The sequence below is a fragment of the Anser brachyrhynchus genome, assembly GCF_964034855.1.
Source record: "Anser brachyrhynchus genome assembly, chromosome: 2".
NCBI lineage: Eukaryota > Metazoa > Chordata > Aves > Anseriformes > Anatidae > Anser > Anser brachyrhynchus.
The window spans coordinates 46837184-46857824 of record NC_137695.1 but is presented as its reverse complement, the minus strand read 5'-3'; the positions used below and the strand labels follow the sequence as shown (position 1 = coordinate 46857824).

Genomic DNA, 20641 nt, shown 5'->3' with positions numbered 1-20641 from the left:
TGTGCATTATTGTGCAAAATTGTGCAAATTATCTGTATGTTTGATGTTGGTCAGCTTGCCCCATAGCTGTCTCTCATGCTGCTCTTGTGGTATTGTTCAGCACTTCCACAGCTGGCTCCAAACAGGTATGCTTTTTGGGGGCTTTATGCACTGGACTTCTCTGAGACCTGACTTATTTTTATATTTGAAGGTTGTCTAGTTCCTTGTTGACATAGTAGTGGCCCAAACTACTATGAAATGCTTCTCAGGGGTCAAAAGTTTAGGCCAAGGCAAAGCAGTGCAGATCTGAGTAAGTGCTAAGAAAGTGGTGGCAACTGAAGTGACTCATCAAGCAAACTTTTGAACTCAGTTCTCAGACAAGGAGACCCACATTTTCACACTAAAAAGCAAATATAAAGAAGGCAGAGACTTTCAGGACATGGTAAAGGTTGTTTTCTGGTGACAGCATCAAAGGCTGGTGATGAGAGCTCCTTGATGATGTGGCTCCTTGAGAGCCACAGCCCAGACATTATTTCCACACAGCTCGGCTGGTCTGAGGATGGGAAGAGCGATTAAAGAGGGCAAGAGTGATCCTCAGCCTCACGAAAAGTCATCTAGCTCATGCCACCGGTAATGGCAGCTTATTCTGGACTGTCTGTGCTGGTCAGAAATGGGTTAGGGACTGCCTTGGAGCCCACCTAGGAGCGCCACCAGGGTGAAGCTCAGGTACTCTTCTTGACAGACAACTTTTTGGTGAGAACGGGGTTCTGAGACGGTCAAAGCTTTTCTTTTGGGTATTTCTGCAAGTGGCACTTTGGAATGGCTTTCCACGTCCATTCCTCAGCTTTATTTCAAATAAAGGCTCTGGCTGAGGTCAGAAGGTGGATGAGATGCCCTATTTCGTTCCCCGTGACAAGACTGCTAGCCGGGTGCACCCGAGGGATGGAGCAGGTGGTTTCTGGCTGCACGTACCTTGTTTTGTGGAGTCCCAGCACCTCGTGTGTGAGACCAGACTGACAGAAATGCGGCCTGCGCTTCCACCTGCAACTGGGTCAGTAGAGGGAAGTCGTGAAAACATGGTGTAGCCTCAAAAAAAAAACAAAACAAGCAGGTCATAAACATGTCAAAATTTACATCTGAACTCACCAACGGTTTTGATTATCTTAATTACTCTATACACTCACTGTGAATGGCAATAACAATACTCTTGTTTGCTCAGCGTGGGAAACCGCAGCACGCCCCGGCTTGGCATTTGGAAAGTGCCTGCAACAAGAGAGGAGCGGTGCACAAACAGGGGCACGCTGCCGATGCTGCGGGGACAGGGGAAACTGAGGCAGGGAGAAGAAAAGAGATTGCACAGGAGGTGAGAGACACAGCAAACAGCACAGAGTCCAGGCCTACAAGCTCCTGATACGACGCACTGTCCATAGATCTCCTTCCTTCTTGCTTTCTCTTGGCGTAATTAATGCATTGGGTTCATTACGGACTTGGGTGAGAAAAATAAATCCCAGGATTAGAGTCCTTGGGCAGGCCCATGCCTTAGTGCACAGCCTGCATAAGCAAGTCGTTGGATTAGGCTCTATTAAATCTAGAAGTTCGTTCACTCGCAGGCTAAGGTTCTCCTCTTACTTGGGGAGGGGAAATTCGGTGTATTTTTCTGGAGAGGGGGGTGTATTTTAAGTCAGATTTAGTGTAAGCGCTGTACAGTTTTCACTGTGAAAAATGAAACCTCGAGGTCAGCCTCAGAAGAGGGTGTAACCCCAAGCTTTGTTCCATTTCTGCAAAATCTTTCCAGCACCTGATCAGTGCATCAAGCCGAGCGCATCTCTGCCACTAGTATGTGGACTGGATCAGGAGTTTAAAAAATCACTACCAAGTTGCGCCTTAAGTTAAATGCCCTGAGGTTAAAAAGAAGACATAAGAAACGCTAATGGTTTTTTATTTTTCCCATGTACATTAAACAAATGAAAAAAAATATACACTTTTGAGTTCTTTTGGCGAGCATGAAAGTGATATATTTGTGAGGAAAGCAGAGGTGCTTGCCCAATTTCATAACGATGTGAGCTGGAGGGAAATCACAAGATTTGGTTTGGAGCTAATTATCTGTGGATGGCAGTAAGCAAGGATGTGAACAGGGAGCTGAGTCGTCAGAAACATGGCAAGATTTGTAACGTTCACGCTGTTACACGTAAGTTCCCACTGTTGAGGGCAAAAATGCCATTCTCAATGGCAATAAATGGCACGTGGCAGGAAAAAAAAAAGGTAACTGACAAGATTAACGATGGCCCATGCTCTGTTCTAGAGATTTGGGGAAATGGAACTGGCTGTATGAGGAGGGTAGGTTAAATCATTGCTGCTATGAAGAATTAAGCACCGTCTCATTAAAGTCACTAAAATTCAGAGGGCCCAGGTTCATAAAGGAGATAATGGAGGTTGTGAACATAATTTTACACCAGAGGATCTGCCCGTGGGCATGCCTTTGTCCTGCTACAGTTAATGTCACTCAACCAACTCTGTATTGCCTTGCATTACACCGATGGCCAGTGTAGCTTGAATTAGGAAAAGCTCCCATGGAGCAGATCTCTGCCAGCCCACGGTAACCCATGCCTGCACCCTACGCTTTCCCCAGCAGGGCCCTGGGCTTAGCTGAGAGCTGCTCCCCCACCTCTGCTTTCCTATCCTAGTTATCCAAATGCATCTCCCCAGTCCTGTTTGCCCCTCTGAGGGGCTTCGTCTTCCAGCTACAAACCATCCAGGCACTTCGCCTGGCTGGGAGGCACATCCTGGCTTGTGGAAAATCCCCAGCCTTGTCTTCCTCTTTCCAGACATGGAAGAAGGAGACAGTACAACGCCTGCTGCCACACAAACACGGGGAGCAAAGGAAGTGGTTATAGCATTTAAATAGGGATGGTATCTGGTAATAACAATGCATGATCAACTTAGAAACACCTTGGGGTCTCCAGCAACGAGGTCTTGGATTACCAAAAACTCAAACCGAAATTACTTTCCAGTGCTCATGGCGTCTACCTTCATATCATCTACAGCTCCAGCATCTGCCGCTGAAACCTGCAGTAAAAACTACCAAAGCTTCCCAGGGAAACAAGCAGATTTTCTTTGCAGAAGAGCTGCCGTCACTTGTCTGCCATTTAACTAGTTTGTTACAGACAGGCATCAGGCAACGCTGGCTCCTTCCCCGTGGCCACGCTCAGCCCTGAAGCCGTGCTGATGCGGATGCTGAAGCGTGGTGCCAAGAGACAGCTGAGCCCAGCCCAAAGCCTGGTGCCAGTCGTTGCTGTCCCGCTAATTCCCTGGCTGGTAATTGGAGCTGAACCCGAACATAGGTTTGGAAATTTTGCTGGAGCTGGAGTGGAACCAGCGCCAGTCACAGCTGAGCGCCGTCCAGCAGCTCAGCAAAGACCATGGTTTGGGCTTCCTGTAGAGAAGGGAACTTGAATCATGATTTGCATGCCAGCTTGCCAGGAAGAAGACACACGATCAGCCACTTCTCCCTGCCTTCCTCTTCAAAGTTTTGCCTGCTGCATTCCCCAGGCTGGCAGTGCCACGAGGCACGCCACCAGCAAGGGCGCGCCTCCGTCACCCGTGGTCCTGCCCTGTGTCTCCCTGTTTTCACCACCCACCTTGTGAGGTGGCCCTGCACCCACCCCGTGCACACCGTGCCACCCCAGCACACCTGGACACAACCTCTGGAGCCACTTGGGTACCGCTGGCAAGCTGCGCTAAGCCACTGCACCCTGCGGATGGGGACCGTGGCTGAGGGCGAGCTTGGAGCAGGCAGGATGGGACCCCTGGCTCTTCACTCCCTGGGCACACTGGTGGCTCCTCAGGGGACCCAGTTCTTGTTTGGGGATTTCTTTTTTCCCCCAATGAAAGTGTTTTTCCGTCAGGATGAAGCCACGCTGGGAGCAGCCTCTGTGTTGCCCTGTGCTAGCTGGTGCACCTAAGTAGAAAACTGTGGTAAGAGTGGTCTCCAATTTGCTATTGAAAGAGCTCACCAAAAAAAGGGAAAGAAAAAAAAATAATTAAAAAAAAAATTGTCATCTGTGTGTAAGCCACCTAAACCATGCAAACCACAGAGAAAACAGCCGCTCAGAGGTTTGATTAGGCCCGGGTCCCGGGAGCACACACCCAGCGCAGGCTTCAAAAAGCCCCGGGCTCGGTGCGGGCGCACAGAGCAGGCAGGGCGTGCAGCGGGGCGCCAGGGCCGGGCTGACCTCCCCCCAGAGACCCTCCCGGTGAGTGCCACCTCCGCTTTCAGGGCGCCTGCTTCCCACACGCAGCCTCAGCGGAAAGGACGCCGAGTTACAAATTGCCTTTTGTTTTTGGGAAAGTTCGCTGTCGACCTCACCCACTTAGGATCAATTTTTTTTCTGTTGCAGCGCAAGGTAGGTCTGAAGGAGACAACACAGATATTTTGCATCGCCCTGGGGGCATGCTGAGCTCCCACAATTTCCCCAACCAAGCAGCTCTGCATCCTGCAGCAGCCTCTAGAAGAACATTTTGGAAGCGGTGGTGGGGGACAAACCAGCAGCGAGCTGGCTGCTTCTTGCCAGCCATGCTCACCAGTGCCTGGTGCACCTCGACGGCTGGTCTCGACGTGCCAAGGGATTTTTGAGCAGACGTCCTGCAGCAGGTGGGGCCTACCAGGTCTGGTGCTGCTGGAAAGGATGAGCCGTGCAGAGATGCCTTGAGCCGTGCCTTTCCCCCAAAATAGGCGGAAAGGGGTCTCTAATTCTGGTTACTGAGCTGCCCCTCCTTGTCTCAAGGGGCAGTCTGCTGGCTGCCAACTTGCAGCATGCAGGAGAAAATCAAGTGCTCGCTAGAGCATCTGAAAGCTCATTATACCTAAATCCGAATTATTGCTATTATTAATATAATCCGTAGCAAGTGCAGCGACGACAAAACCCCAGCGTGAGGCCACTGCTGTGGTTAGCACGCTGTGCTTTCTGCTGCGAGGCTGACTTTGCGATGCACTGCTTCTTGGACGGTACAAAGCCAGCTCAGTTTTTGGCTGCACCTGCATTTACCGTGATGATCCCATGTGTTACAAGGGGCTGGAACCAGATGGGGATGGGGACGGGGAAAAAAACCTTGTGGGGCTGTTGCCACCAGAGGCTTTCCCATTCCATCCGTTAATGCAGCACTGCCCAGCATCGTTCATATATCCATGGCTACAGCTGGTCTTAATTTCTCTGTCTTAGTATTTATGTATAGGTGTTATACAGATGGTTTCTTTCGGTCTGCTTACATATTTTTACTTTCCCTGGTTGTCTGCTTTGAAAGGAGGATAAATAAAAACTATTTTGAGTTTTGCGCATCACAAATTCAGCTGCTATGTACAGGGCACGGGTGGTGTTTTGATAAATCGGGTACTAAATTTATATCTCTATTTGACCCTCCAGGGACAAACGTAATTCTACATGTAGGTCTTGATAGAAAATGTAAAAAAAGCTACAAGCACATGTTTATGGCTATTTTTATTTCTTCAGTTTATTTTAAGCAAGTGCTCTGCGCTGAGATTAATGTTCTTTTATTGCCAAGAACTCATGCTGCAAACCTCACTCCTAGATAATTTGTAGTCATTAAAGTTGCTCCACGGAGACAAAAAATGTAAGGTTTGGATCTCAATTTTTGCTTTCTGAACACAAGCATGCTTCAACAGATGAAAACGACTGCTTTACATTTGTTGGACCAAATTACAAAACCCTGCAAACATTTGCTGCGAACACCCCCTCCCAAGAGTGCACAAAAAGACGAAGGACAATTTGGACTAGAGAGCAGCCCAAAAACCCACTTAATGTCCCTAAGAGAAGCTGCTTGCAGCTTGCTGCAGTTAACACAGGTGCTTTTAGCAGGCACACAGGAGAAACCGAAGGGAAAACACACGAACATGAGCATTGGCTGTTTCCCCCTGGAAAAGTCGGGGCTTGGTGATGGCTGTGTGACTGGGTTCTGCTTTTTGTGGCGGCAGCCTGGCTCCAACACAAAGTAATCTGCAGCACAGAAAAAAAAATACCAGTTTTTCTTTGTTATGGGGGCATAATGAGCTGTTGTGCAGGGCCCAACATCGCGCCGCAGCTTGCAGATAAGAGTTGCTGCAGGCAGAGTGCAGGGGATGCCGTTATCGGTCACTGCAGAGGATGCAAATATTTTAACACTGCAAGCTGCCCCTGAAGGCGGGTTCTTTTCTTTGTTAGTTGTTGTTAGACAATTTGAGAGAGACATGTTACTTTTTCTCATGAAGCTTTTGGAAGTTATGGTGCATTCAGATTACTTTCTTTTTTAATGTGTGCACTGGGGACTCTACATCTTATTAAAAATGAAATCTCAGTGACTCTAGTAAGTCAAAGGATGCAATCAGCACAGCGGCAGAGAGGAGCCGAAGCCCTAATTTAACCTAAATGTAATTTTTACTGCATTAAGGATCTTTTCTGACTCTCTATTAGCAAAATGGAAACATCTCAGTAATTCAAACCAGTGACATCAATTTCTGCTTGGTTTGCTCATCTCCTGTCCAGACTCATTTCAAAGAGTTACAAAGCTTCGGTTCAGAAAGCTAACCATGAGTCCTGATGAGGTTTTTATAAAAACCAAATAATTGAGATAAAAAAGTCACAGTTCTGTTTCAAAACAAAATCAGGTATTTTGCTCCTATCTTTCCTCCCCAGGTTGCGGTGCCTCCTTCAAGACCGAGTTGAGATTTGGCTGAAGATGGCACTTGCAAGCATAGTGAGTACACACTGACGTTGCTGTGCAGTCTCGGTTTTTCCTTCCCCCAACATCAGTTTTCTACTCACAAAAGCCAACTGTGCTGCCCCATCATAGCAGTAATGCAGAATTATTTTCCGTACCTCTTTGCAAGCTTGGGATTTTGCATTTTGTTACATATTTGAAGCTTCTCTTGGGTGCGGGTGCATGTCAATCTATCTGAAACCCACTGTGTTTTGCTGGCAGCCTTTGTGCTTTCCCACCTAAAATGGGAGATATTGGGGATCTTAAGCTACATCTGGTGGAGAGGGGCAAATTTATACTTTACTGGGCCATCTCAGCGTGAATTTACCTGGTGTCCCACCGCAGGTCACCCAACCTAGCAAGACCAGCCTGGATTACTACAGGAACAGCACAGTGATGTCCCTCTATGGGAACCCCACCAACGACACAGAGCTCATGTGTGACAGGAGGCAGGTCTGGCAGTTTGCTCGAGCCTTCTTGCCTGTATTTTTCTGGCTCATCTTCTCTGTGGGAACAGTGGGAAACACCCTGGTCATTCTCATCTACTGCAAATACCGCTTCAGGAGGAGCACGATGGACCGCTACCTGCTGCATCTGGCCGTTGCAGATCTGCTCCTCCTTTTTACCCTCCCTTTCTGGGCCAAGGCTGCCTCCGACGGCTGGATCTTTAGGAATTTCTTGTGCAAAGTCGTCAACAGCATGTACAAGATCAACTTCTACGGCTGCATCCTGTTCCTAACGTGCATCAGTTTTGACAGGTACATCACCATTGTCCAGGCAACAAAGGCTAAAACTTCCAAGCGGAGGCGGCTCCTGCACAACAAACTCATGTGCTTGGCCGTCTGGCTGATGTCCATCAGCCTGTGCATCCCTGAGATCATGTACAGCCAAAGCAAGCAAATCGGTGACGTGACTGTGTGCAAAATGATGTACCCACCGAACGTCAGCATGGTCTTCAGGGTTGCTGTCCTGGCTCTGAAAGTCACGATAGGCTTCTTCCTCCCACTCCTGGTCATGGTTATTTGCTACACCCTGATCATCAACACCCTCCTCCAAGCTAAAAGATGCCAAAAGCAAAAGTCGCTGAAGATCATCACCATGATCATCACCGCCTTTCTCCTCTCTCAGTTCCCATACAACATTGTTTTGCTGGTCAAGACCATCAACACGTATACCGGAGTGGTGTACAGCTGCTGGGCCACCAACGGGCTGGACATCGGCCTGCAGGTCACCCAGAGCATCGCCTTCCTCCACAGCTGCCTCAACCCCTTCCTCTACGTCTTCGCTGGTGAGCGCTTCAGGACGGCGCTGGCCAGGCTCGTGCGGAGGCCCAGGGGCCAGGAGCAGTGCTCCTCCGTGTACGACAGCCAGGAGCACAGCTCCAACTGGTCCTTCGCCATGCTGGGGCGGCGGCGGGTGAGGAGCTCGCTCACCCTCAGCACCCATTTGACCTCCTCCATTGTTCCTGCCTCATGCCAAGTCTTCATGTAAGCCAGTACTGCCCAAGGGGTACCAAGCACGGCCTTTCGGACACTGTTCCTGCACCCCAAAGACTGCCTCGGAGGAGGGCTGAACCTCCTAGGTCCATGCGAGCTGGTGCCAGCGGCAGCAAGGCCACCAAGGGCTCATGCACTTCCTCCATGCTGTGCCTGGCCAGACCAGGCCTTGCCACGCAGGGAAGTGAAACCATCAACGCCATGCAGCAAAATGGAGCCGGACGTGCTGCGAGCAGAGCTGACAGAAGATAAGAGCTACCTTTGAGACAGTCGAAGCACCCAGCTCACCTGTGGCTTGAACCACAGCCCAAAATAGCAAGCCCCTCAGAGAACCACCAGCCCAGCAGCAGCAGCAGGCCCGGCTGGAGCAGGACGAGCCTTCTTCCTAGCCATGACGAGCGGCAGGAGGGAGCCGAGCCCTCGCTGAAGACCAGCTCCACATTAATTCGTTTGTCAGCCATTGCTTGATTTCAGCATGTGGAGGCTGCTCCCTGCACACACGGACACAATTCTGCTCTGCGGGACTGGCTGCTCTTGTTGCAAAGGAAAGCTGATCTTCCATGCTCATTACAGAATTAAATCCTCCTGTATTTTAGCTCTTTGACGTAGGGTGAAAGTAGGCTCAATTTATTTGCTGCAGCTTGTATTTCTCTGTATTGGCAAGCCATAACTCGCAATAAAAATTCAAGGCCACTGGATATGTCGTTTTCTGTCCCTGAGAAAAAAATTGCTAGCACCCGAACCCCAAACCCATGATTCAACAACCTGCCTGTTATGCGCTGGTACCTTTGCTAGGGTGACAAAAGACATTTAACCCAGGACCAGTAAGACAGAGTCGTTAAGTCTCAAACCTACCGTTAATGACATTTTGGTTGAGATGCTGCTCTTTGGGCTGGTGTAGGCAAAGGTTTGTGCAGGCGGGTGCTGCAGCACTCCCACCACTTTCTCTGGGGACTTTGGATGAGCTGAGGATGGCACCAGAGGGACACGAGTGTCCTGCTAGCCATCGCAATTCCCATCCCTGGCACCCCTGAGCATTAATTGCTTGTTTTAATCCTCAGGAGGCTTTCTTTTAAATAATCAATTTTAATCTGCTTTGGCATTTGGTGACTATTTTTTCAAGAAGAAATTGTTTGCATTGTGCATTAATCATTAAAGCGTCTTGGTAAACACCAGTTTTCTGCAAGGTTTGGCAGTACTTTTCTAGCTAATACATTAAATCTGGGCAGACAGGGTTCTAGTTTCATATTATTATTATTCCTATTATTTTTTTTTTCCCTTTGGGAAGGAAATGATGAAAGATGCATGCATTTTTCTACTATACGTGTTTGGTATTTTTGCATCTATGTTGAACTCAAATCAAGTAGCAGCTGAAATTCCCTTCAACAAAAGCGCCATCACATACACTGAGGGGATGAACTGGTGCTGTCTTTGCCTACAAGCCCGCACCAGTTTCTCACCCATCCACGCAACCTGTTTCCATTCATGTCTGAGAAGGAGCAAATAGCCTCCCCTATGTTTTTAATTCCCAGTAAGTTGGGAAGCCTAAAACCAGACATGCAACACACGCTGAGGTACAATGACGTGCCCTTCTCCCCGCACAAAATGGGGGTGCGATGGCTTGGGGCATCCATGCTCCGAGCCAGGGGCTCCTCGCTGCCCTGACAGGCGACTGGGGAGCCCGCATGTGGGGTGAGCAGTGAAGGCAGCCAGTGTCCCCCAAGATGTCCCCTGAGATGTCACACGAGGATGACAGCCCTGGCTGCCGTGTCGAGCTGGGCGCTGCTCCCAAACCTCCTCTTTTGTGCGGATTAATTGCCTCGGCACTCACAGTAAGTCTTTTTAGTCATTTTTTTTTTTCCCCAGACTTTTTAACAACTTCAAATACGCACAGCAGATCACCTAAAAAAAGCCATTCTAAGCTTGCCCACCTGTGGGGGGAAAGGGTGGAAAGGAGGACCTGGGAAATCACCCCTCTCCTGGCACTGCTCTCTATAGCAATTATTAAAGCAAGGAGACTTACCCCGCTCCCAGCTGCCTTCTGAACTGCTGTCCTCCCGAAAAGCGGGCATGCAAACCCAACACCCGGTGGCCTCGAGCTGCGGGGTGGCGATGAGGCGCGGGCTCCTGGGGGAGCTGCGCTTCGACGTGCAGGTAGAAGCTGCGCCTTCGCTCGGCAAAACCGTGGTGGGAAATTCTCATGCTCGGTCGGCGAGTGAAACTGCTGAGGCTGGTGACACGGCGGTGAACTTTCAGCGGGCTCGGGGCCACCGGGTCATCCCCCGGTCACATTGCGTCCTGCTCTGAGTCAGGCTGCTCCTGCCGCCGCGCAGTCCCCGTCGGGGGCTCGGCGCAGAGGTGGCTGCTCCTCAGAGCCCTCCTCCCTGCCTTGTGTCCCCCCCTCCCCGCCCCGCAGCCAGTCCCCCACATTTTGTCGTGTGGCTCCGTCCTCACGTTTTCACCGCATGGGCTGCGCCGTGCGTCCTCTGCTCCTGGAACACCAGGAACAAGACCTGACAGACTCCATCTACCAGGGTCCCTGGAGATGGGTTCAAGTGTTTTTGACCACTTTTTGAGGTGTTTTCCAAGTTTTATTAGGCGACGCTGAGTTCCTCCATGCTCTTGCAGCACCACGACCTGCCAAAGCACGAGGTCATGCTGCAGGTTCACACGGTGAGAGCTGCACGTCGCGGCGCGCCAGCCCGGCTGCGGTGCGGGGAGAGGAAGCGACAGGACAGCCATGAGAGACTTTCACTTTCTGCAGACAAAGCCGCCCGACGGATGGCTGCGCCTGCCTGAGACACGGACGGGCTTTACTGGAACGCCTCTTCCAGAGAGCAGAAAAACTGCAGAAAGGATTGCAGTGGGTGCTGCAACCACCACCCGAAGGCGCAGTGAGTAGCGTTGTCCAGTTACATACGTCCTGAAACCTGAGCCATCGATCTGAATTTGGTGTGCGTACGCCCACCATTTCCCAGTATGAGCTGGACCAACCATCCATGGTTTCACTGATCAGACACCATAGTCCCCACGCCCCTGAGTGCTGCCTGTTTTTTCCAAGCCTCCTGGGCCAGAGGAATTTCCAAACCTTGTATTTGGACTACAGAGTGACACTTCAAGGACTAATATCATTGTTTTGTGGCAGCCGTGTGTTTTCACAAGGTCCACAGAGCAGAATGTCATACTGGGCATGCCAAGTCCAGTATTTGGGGCACATGCTATGAAATGGGCAAGTTAAAACCCCATGTAAGACAGCGTTCGGGCTGGGAGTGTCTTGGCCCTCGCACCAAGGAAGTCGTTCTGTATGGCTAAAAACTGGTCATTGGAGACTTACCCCCAGACTTTCAGCAGCTACAGCCTTCCTTGCAGAGCTGCACAGCAAGGTGCAATGCACTTACACATGCATTTAGTAGCGCAAACTTAGCTTTTGCAGTTCCCTTGTGCTCTAGGCTAGGAGTCACCGAGACTTGATTGTAGGGCAGCCTTTGAGCATGGTGCTCGGGGCTGCTGCTCCTGTTGGAGCGCAGGGATAGGAAGCAGCGCATCCTCTCTCCCCCAGCAGAAAACTCCCGTGAGGACACAGAAATAAGCAGCAACTGAAGAAAGCAGCGATGACAGATCGCGACAGGCCTGTTGTGCTCCTGACCGCATTCAGATGGCCCCAGTAGGTCGGGTTAGCCTACGTGCTTAACACGTTGTGGGTCTGGGTCTACAGATGCAAACAGATTTTTTTTTTCCACCTCCTTCAAGACAAGGAGCAGAGGTGACATGTGAAGAGCGCCTCTGACTCACACAGCATTTCTTTCCCTCCCACAGCCATTCAACATAAACCAGACACACAGACCCTTATTTTCCAACATTTTTCCAGCTTAGAAGTAGGTCATCCAATCTACCTGATTTATCTTCCAGACAAAGCTATCTCTACATGGCACAAAAGGAACATACACTCAATGATATATAATTTTATTTTTTTTAATTCCTGAGGTTATAAAAGGAAAAAAAAAGCATCAAGAAACAGTCCAGTACACAACCGTCTACATCTCCGTGACTGCACAGACTGTGGTATACATAAATCTCTTTTTTCCTCCATGTGGAACATGAAATTTGATGTGAACGGGGTTTGCAATTCTTTGGCAGCTAAGATTAAAAGATGTTTCTGAACGAGCTACAATATAAGTGATTGAGTATAATTAAAACTATAGTGCAATTTCAATTTTAAAAAAGAAGCAAAGTCAGGCTTTTGTAGCTTTGCTACTTTGTACTGTGGTACAACCTTGTGCAATATATCTCAGTGATTTTTCATACAGCAACACTGAAAAATGTTGAGTAAAGGAACACTGTCATTTTCTTAAAGCAACTATATTCTTTCCTCTGCACAAACCTCTGCATAACAAAAAGAAATATTATCCTTCACTGCTCTAGTACCCAAGAAAAATGCCCAACTGCTTAAGCTGACCACAACATACACTCTTTCTGCTGTGGGTGTGACATCCCCTTAAATCAATTTTGTGATTGATTTTAAAAAATTATTTTCCCTTAATTGCATTGCCGGGGATGATCTATTAATAGAAGGCCAAATTCAACAAAACACCTGAATATCTGTGGGTATAAAGATTTATTGGTGTCAAAGGCATACCTCACACGAACAGGTTCTTTGTGAATGGGGATATAAAGACCTCGACTGAAATCTCCTGCACAAACCTACACTTCTGCCAAGTCCTCCATCAGGTTTCTGGGACAATCAAACAAAAGCTTGGTAGCAAAGACAGGTTCTTTACTGTCTTCTCTGCACAGCCTCTGAGGTGGAAGTCTCTCTCATCTAGATGACACAGTGGGTTTCCTGCTCTTGAACAGTTCCTTCGGACAGCTGCAATCTTGTCTGCTTGTTGCACCTTACCGTTTGAGTATTTCCTCTACTGAAACTTCTGCTTAAATACTCTCCCCTGTTAAAAGCAAATGTTTTCTTTTCATCTGCAAACTACAGGTCCTGGCTCCCCCTCTTATTCCTCTTTCAGAGAGTAGAAAAGCCATAAAACTACTCTCATGAGGCAGCTATGGTACCGTAAAGACTCAAATGCTAAATAAACATAATCCAGTGTTTTTATTTCCTGCCTCCCAAACACAAGTTTCAGCAAGCCTCAGGACTGTGTACATGGAAAACTTGCAGAGGAAAATCTGGCTTACTAGATGGAGCCATACACTTTAAGAATTACACAAACATTGGCTTAAGAATATTTGCCACCTGATGAAAAAATATTAAGAACTAGGATGCAGAGGAAATCCAGAGACAAGCCTGTCAAATAATTCTGAATAGAGATAACAAATACTTCTGAGCAGAGATATCATATTTTGGCCTAAGACATTTGACAGTGTCCCTTTAACTTACATTTGGCATTTTAATAAAGATACTCTATTAAGATTAGTATTCTAAGTAATACAACAGCAAAACGCTTTTAAAAATCACGCCTAAAAGCTTAAAGGAAAACTGCAGCAGACTTCAGGAACAGCCCTGTGAAATTGCATAGCATATGGTACACAGTATTCCATTTTTAAGCAATAAATAATTTCTTCTTGCCTCATTAAATAAAAAACACAGCTTCGACGCTGAAATCTGCCATAACTCATGAACGGATCAGTGCGTCGTTTATTGCCTGTTTCAGTCTCTTGTCTATCTCATCTTCGTGCACACAGCCCGTTCCGGGTCTAACTGCATTGTAACCTGTTAGCTCAGGAGGAGGAGGAGGAAGCCAGCTCGCGCCTTTCACTGACCCCTCTGCCCAGCACAGTACATCTCCCGTACTGGGAAGAGGCATCTGAAGAGAAAGCTTTCCATGAGCCAGCAGCCTAGCTGAAGGCCCCCCGACTTCGGCTTGGCACCACCCAGACTGCAATTCCTTGTTAGAAAGCCCTGTATGTGCAACCTAAAATCTAGGTGGTCCGTGAAGGGCAGTCATTCTTTCACAATCTTTTTCAAGATTGATGTATTTATGCATTGCTAACAACTGGAATGAATGACTAGCAACCTTCATCAGCAGTAACGTTTTCTTTTCTGTGATCAGAAACTTCCCTCTACCTTAGCTGCTACAGTGTAAATATCAAACACTTGTATGGTGAATCTCTATTGTTGTAGAATCAGATCCCCCACGGAGAGCTCATTAGGGCTGGATGTGCATTCACTTTCAGATGGACTTTCTGAGACTGATTCAACCATTATTGCTACCTTCCACTCAGTCTAGAGAGAGAGGCAGCGCTGGCCTCCTCAGAGACTGTGCTTTCACGTGAACGTGATGACTAAGGTGCTAAAGCAGGAAAAAGGAATGCTCCTCCTTCTAGTGTCACACAGTGAGCAGTACTTTATTCTACAAATTATGACCCTGATTCTGCCACTGGTACTCACCGTAAGAGCTGATTTCAGTGGAACAGCTTACAGAGTATGGTGAGCAAAAGTGAAAGGAATTGCTGCTTCGTGTTTTATTGCTTTGTAACTGGTATGCAATATCAAAGCATTTATAAAAACCAGTTAAGACTTACCAAATCTTAGTCCAATATGTAAAAAACCTCTACGTTTGCTGTTTATAAAAATTGAAAAAGATAAAAAATTCTAGATGGATTACAATATATGCCTGTGAAGACTGAAGTATTGCATAGTTGTTGTTCTGACTGTGAGAGCAGTAGAGCAGAACAGAAATGGTTATGTTTACTCCTCGGTGAAGAGGTGAACAAAGATACTTTTTTCTTTAAATTTCCTTTTGAAGGATATTTTTGGAAGAAAAGTCATTCAATTTTCAGTAGAGAATTTCAGTTTGCATTTAGACACCTCCACACTTATTTTTCTCCCCAATGAAAAAAAAATAATAAAATGGTTGGAACATTACTTGACCTGTTAAATTAAACAACATGGCTTTTGAGCAATCTGTACACAGTACAGAACCATTAGTGTTCCTAAAAAGGCTTTGTTCTTCTAATGTATACATGTTCTCTAAGTGCATTATAACTATTGCATAGTTTCAAAATCTTCAAACAGTGGTCATCATAATGCTTACATATACATAAATAATAGCATTTCTTAAAAATGTAATTAAAAATAACACAGTATATTCAAGGCTATGGAAAATCACTTCCATCATAGATGACAGGTCGCTCAACAGTCAAGTGATAAAACACTCTTTTTGAGATAAATCTGTCAAGAAAGAAAAGAAAGGAAGATGATCATGTTAGCTGAAGGCAACTAGACAGAAAGTCTTAAAAGTTTACTCAATCTTTCAGTTTATACTCAGGCAAAAAAAATGACTGGTGCTAAAAACAAGTCTGTCTGCACGTGGGCTATCAGGTCTCTTGTTAATAAGATTCTGACTAAACTATCTCGGAAAGAATCACAAATGACTTGCTTACTTCCATTTACCCTCTCAGAGGTCAAGACAAAAGAGTAGAATTCTGCTATGGGATGAGAAAAAATAAACCAAGAATAACAAGAACCAAAACCGAGTTTGAAGATATTTGGCAAACAGGGAGCAATTTCTCACACCTACTTCCAAACAGCAGAAGAATGGTACATCTGAACAGTTCCACAGACTGTTAAACCATGCTTATTTCACCTTTTACACTCATGTGGGACCCACCTGGAGAATGTGTTGTCAAATATCAGTGTGTAGATTCCGGAGTTTCTGACTTTCACCTGTCCTCTGATAGTTTCCTTATGAGAATTGCAGCGGGTCATTGGAATAAGAACCTGGAATTCAATACAAATCAAACTGAAACTTGCTATTTGACCTATAAAGTGACATTTACCTTCAGAAACCCCTAAAGTGCATATACGCCTGCAAAACTATTTATTTTCACTGATTAGCATTAAAAATTCACACAAAGTAAAATCTCAGAGCATGACATCTGCTTTCCTTTGACATCTTCTTTCCAGCATTAAGTTATGGCTATAAATCTCAGCTTTAGAGAGATTCAAGTGCTCATCTTTATTACATTTTTTAAACAAAGCAAGATTACTAACATCAGCAGTGCTACATTAAATCTATACAAACATATCCAAGAGCCGAATTAGCTACTTTATGCCTTTTGGTATATGCTTTTATACTCCCTGTATTATAAGGGTGATGGAGCAGATCCTCCTGGAAATTATGCTAAAGCACATGGAAAACAAGGAGGTGACTGGCGACAGCCAACCTAGCTTCACTAAGGGCAGATTGTGCCTGACACATCTGGTGGCCTTCTGTGACAGGGTTACAGCGTTGGTGGATAGGGGAAGAGCAGCTGACATCATCTGCCTGGACTTGTGCAAAGCATTTGACACTGTCCCCCATGACATCCCTGCCTCTAAATTGGAGAGACATGGATTTGATGGATGGACCACTTGGTGGGTAAGGAATTGGGTTGATGGTTGCACTCAAAGAGCTGTGGTCAACAGCTCAAAGTCCAGGTAGAGACCAGTGATGAGTGGTGTTCCTTGGGGGTCAGTATTGGGACCACCATTATTTAATGCCTTTGTTGGTGACACGGACAGTGGGATTGAGTAAGTCTGCTGATGACACCAAGCTGTGTGTTGTGGTCGATACAGTGGAGGGAAGGGCTGCCATCCAGAGGGACCTGGACAGGCTTGAGAGGTGGCCCTGTGCAAACCTCATGAGGTTCAACAAGGCCAAGTGCAAGTGCAAGTGCCTGCACCTGGGCCAGGGCAATCCCAAGCACAAACAGAGGCTGGGCGGAGAATGGATTAAGAGCAGCCATGACGGGAAGGACCTAGGGATGTTGGTTGGGGCCCCCACCATAAGAAGGACATGGAGGTGCTGGAGTGAGTCCAGGGGGCCAGAAAGATTCTCAGAGGGCTGGAGCACCTCTCCTATGAAGACAGGCTGAGGGAGTTGGGGTTGTTTGGCCTGGAGAAGAGAAGTCTGTGGGGAGACCTTATAGCGGCCTTCCTGTACCTAAAGGGAAACTGCAGGAAAGTTGGAGAGGGGCTCTTTATCAGAGAGTGTAGTGAGAGGACAAGGGGTAATGGCTTTAAGCTAAAAAAGGGTAGACTTAAGATTAGATATTCAGAAGAAATTCTTTACTCTGAGGGTGGTGAGGCACTGGCACAGGTTGCCCAGAGAAGCTGTGGATGCCCCATCCCTGGAGGTGTCCAAGGCCAGGCTGGATGGGGCTTTGGGCAACCTCGTCTAGTGGGATATATCCCTGCCTATGGCAAGGGGTTGGAATGAGATTATGTTTAAGATCCCTTCCAATCCAAACCGTTCTATGATTCTGTAAGATAAGCTTTCTCAGCAAATCTTAATCGTTTAGCTAAATTTACAGCAAAAGTGGGTGTAACCATCTATCTTGCTGTAAATCCTTAGCAGAGATAGCGGTTTTCATCTCAGAACAGCAGCTGATGCAGATCAAGGACAATGCTGTGCTACCCAAAGTTATGTTAAATAGATATATGAAGACAGAACCAACATGAAGTCTTAAACTTTCAGATGAAGAAAACATACATTTTACCCAGAGTTAGTTACCCTGGAGTGAATTGACTCATGCTGCATAGATGTCTTTTATTCTCCCAGTGAAATCACTGCCTTAGAGCTGCCCCTGATATGGTGTTAAAACAGCAACTGCCCCATCTTCGTTACAACTTTGGAATGAGCTGGGTAATGTAGATTCACTCAATGCATAACCCTCATAAAATACAGCGCATATAAAATCTGGTACCTTGGGCATAGGCAAAGTGATTTTGCAGGATGTGGGAACACTATCAAGGCCCTTAAACGTTAGTTTAACTGTAAGAAATGGAAGTAAACCATCCATTTATCTGTTTACTTGTGGCCTCTGCTTAAAATCTGGCAAAATAAGCACTAAGCAACTACAAATTAAGCAATACTGAAGAGGGAGAAGAGACTAATTTTGCAAGCTTGGGCTTTTATTTTTGTTTAATAATAGTGAGTGAATTTCAGATGCGACTAATAGAAGCTACAGTGCTTTGCAGGCAACACGAAGTAATTAAAGATGTAGCTCTGCCTCCAGGAGAACTACAGCTTACTTGGAGAAACAATTCCTTATAATGCAATTGCAACTGGCACTACTGTGGAGATCTACTGGCTGTACTGGCTGATTTCTCTGGGCAGCCTACTGAAGTGTACTACAGTTTCTAAGGGAGTAAGTTAAAAAAAAAAAAACAACAACAAAAAAAAACCACTAGGAAATAAAGGCCTTACTTTGCACTGATCCAGTGGCGTGTCTTCTGATTCTTGGTAGACAACACTGAAGGAGATGCTTTTAGGGTCTGACGAAAATACCCAGCTAATTGTTAGCCCCATCTCTGTAACGGTGATGGGAATGATACTGTAAGTGCTGGATTTAATGAACAGCTCTCTGTTGCCTTCCCCAAAATTTAAGATCTCCTCCACTGTAAGGGGTAACTTGATCCTGTAATGGAGAAAGAGACAGTCATTTAAGAGATCAAATCTAATACCATGACAGAAACAATAATCATTATTTTTTGTTTTCCATCTATTTTAGGCAGGCTCCACAGCAACTTTGGGACAAGTCCATAGGATGTGGGAAAATTTAGCCATGGATGAAAGCAAGAATCACAGAAAAGCCAACTGATATCAAACACTTTCACTGTTCTGGCAAATGTGAATATTAGTCATTTATTTCATTTCAACTAGAAAAATCTTGTGCCTGGAATAAAGCTTTTTAGCACTAGCATGATTTTAAAAAAGAGTCTGCTGCCCTCTACTGTTCTTTTTACACAAGTTTAAACGGAATTTCACTAACCTACTTTACTCCCTCTCTAGAAATCATTTGTACAGGAAACAGGGATCAGGAGTGCAGAGGGGAAAGACAGATGGAATGTGAACAGCAGATTTGTCTAGATCCTCTGGAGCACTTACTGATACAGCTTGGTCTGGTTTATCCAAGCAAGCTGCATAAAAGCTGATTCAAAGTACCTCCAATGAAAAAGAAGGTTCTCAGCACCCGGATGATCCTTATTCCTGAGGCATTTTATTAGCCTACCTCATTCTTACCTCATTCAGACTGGTGTGAGGACCTTGAGCAGCAGAACACTGCTTGTCTTTTTCAAAGGAAACCAGTAGTTTCTAAGAGCTGAGGATCTAACCTACTTTTATACTAACTAAAACGGATCTAACACATCACTCTTTAGGCCAAATAAATTGCTTCCCAAGCAACGAGCTCACAGGAAATCACAGTACCGTGATGTGTTTATCAGCAGCTATCAAAACCTAACAGATTTGCCAGAAAATACCACACAGTCACCATGATGATTTCCTGTTCTAGAGTAAGAAGTTCAGTTTCCAACCAATAATACACAGTGGTTAGGGATCACAACTCATTTATTATGAGAACTCTTGCACTTTGGACAGAGAGGAAGCTTTACACTAAGTTTTACTTACCTTGTTACTTTCTCCTCTTAGCTGAAATAGCTACTACAGTGTCTCAGCTGATCTTTGATTGTAATAAACTAATGATAGCTCTAGTTTTTGCCCCACAGCCCAGTTATGATTTTAGTTAATTTTCCTGGTTCTCTGAACAGCATGAGATTGAAACACGGATTAATTAACTTCACTGTAGTCAAAAGTTTAAAATCTTCCCCACAACCAGGCCAGAATTTCAAAGCTAGGCTTAAGGGGAGAGTGAGGAAAGGGGAATTACTCCAAGTCATTAGCATTTTCATGTGTTAGATCCACTTTGTGGCTGTGCGAGTGACATGGAGTATCACTACCGCACGTAACTCATAATTTTTGAGTAGGGTATATGTAAGAATTGTGTGCACACAGCTCACAGCGTTTAAGCTGAACATTCTATGCTAAGCATGTATCATCCAGCACAGGTAGAGAGTTTCTGTGAGACAACAGGTAAGGGCTACCAAGAAATAATAGACACATGCTCCAGAAGTCCATGAATTCCCTTCCCATCATCAAGGTCCAACTAGTGCAGATCTCCTTGACTCTCTCTTGCAGTTTTTTTCCAGAGATTACCAGAACTACACAGCCTTCCCTCTAAGCCCCTTCCCTGTTCACAGCACCTCCTGCAGCAAGAACAGGAAGGAAGGTTTTCTGATGTGACATGGACCCAAATCTTTTCTTCTTCCCCATTTGCACTGGAGCTTTTAAGAGAGAGGACCTGGCTCACTGCTGCTGCTCTGCTTAGCTGGGCTATACTCTCTGCCCCTTCTCAGACCACGTTGTGCTGTGGGACACAAGCAATCGGCTCTTCCAGGAGTCTGCAGGGCATGTTCACATAGCTCATATCTGAGTTCAGAACTTTATCCTTTCAGCCTGGTAGTAATGAAACTGTTCTGCTTACATGATTTCTCCTGACTTCAACAAGCTTATCTCAGCATCTTGAGCAACTTGCCACTCTTCTGATTCATCATAGGTCGAAGAATTGCATGTGCTGTTTCTAGG

General features: G+C 46.3%; 2 protein-coding genes across 6 annotated transcripts in view; one reads left to right on the top strand and one right to left on the bottom strand.

The window, feature by feature from the left end:
• Positions 1 to 3149: 3149 nt before the first annotated feature.
• CCR9 (C-C motif chemokine receptor 9) lies at positions 3150 to 15408 on the top strand. 2 transcript variants are annotated; one of them, XM_080577909.1, is made up of 3 exons: positions 3150 to 4382; positions 6666 to 6726; positions 7075 to 15408. In XM_080577909.1, exons 2-3 carry the CDS (start codon positions 6709 to 6711, stop codon positions 8218 to 8220), a joined length of 1164 nt encoding a protein of 387 aa, XP_080434035.1. In that variant the 5' UTR covers positions 3150 to 4382; positions 6666 to 6708; the 3' UTR covers positions 8221 to 15408. The 2 variants fall into 2 exon arrangements, with proteins under 2 accessions (XP_080434035.1, XP_080434036.1); XM_080577910.1 differs by lacking the exon at positions 3150 to 4382 and having other exon boundaries at positions 4882 to 6726.
• The window catches only part of FYCO1 (FYVE and coiled-coil domain autophagy adaptor 1), a 52071-nt gene continuing 43602 nt past the window's right edge, over positions 12173 to 20641 (bottom strand). For all 4 annotated transcript variants that reach the window (XM_080577905.1, XM_080577908.1, XM_080577906.1 and 1 more), the window contains exons 15-18: positions 20541 to 20636; positions 18425 to 18635; positions 15845 to 15954; positions 12173 to 15405 (exon numbers count right to left, since the gene is read on the bottom strand). In XM_080577905.1, the coding sequence (XP_080434031.1) occupies positions 15330 to 15405; positions 15845 to 15954; positions 18425 to 18635; positions 20541 to 20636 (493 nt within the window). In that variant the 3' untranslated portion in view covers positions 12173 to 15329. The remainder of the gene's footprint in view (positions 15406 to 15844; positions 15955 to 18424; positions 18636 to 20540; positions 20637 to 20641) is intronic.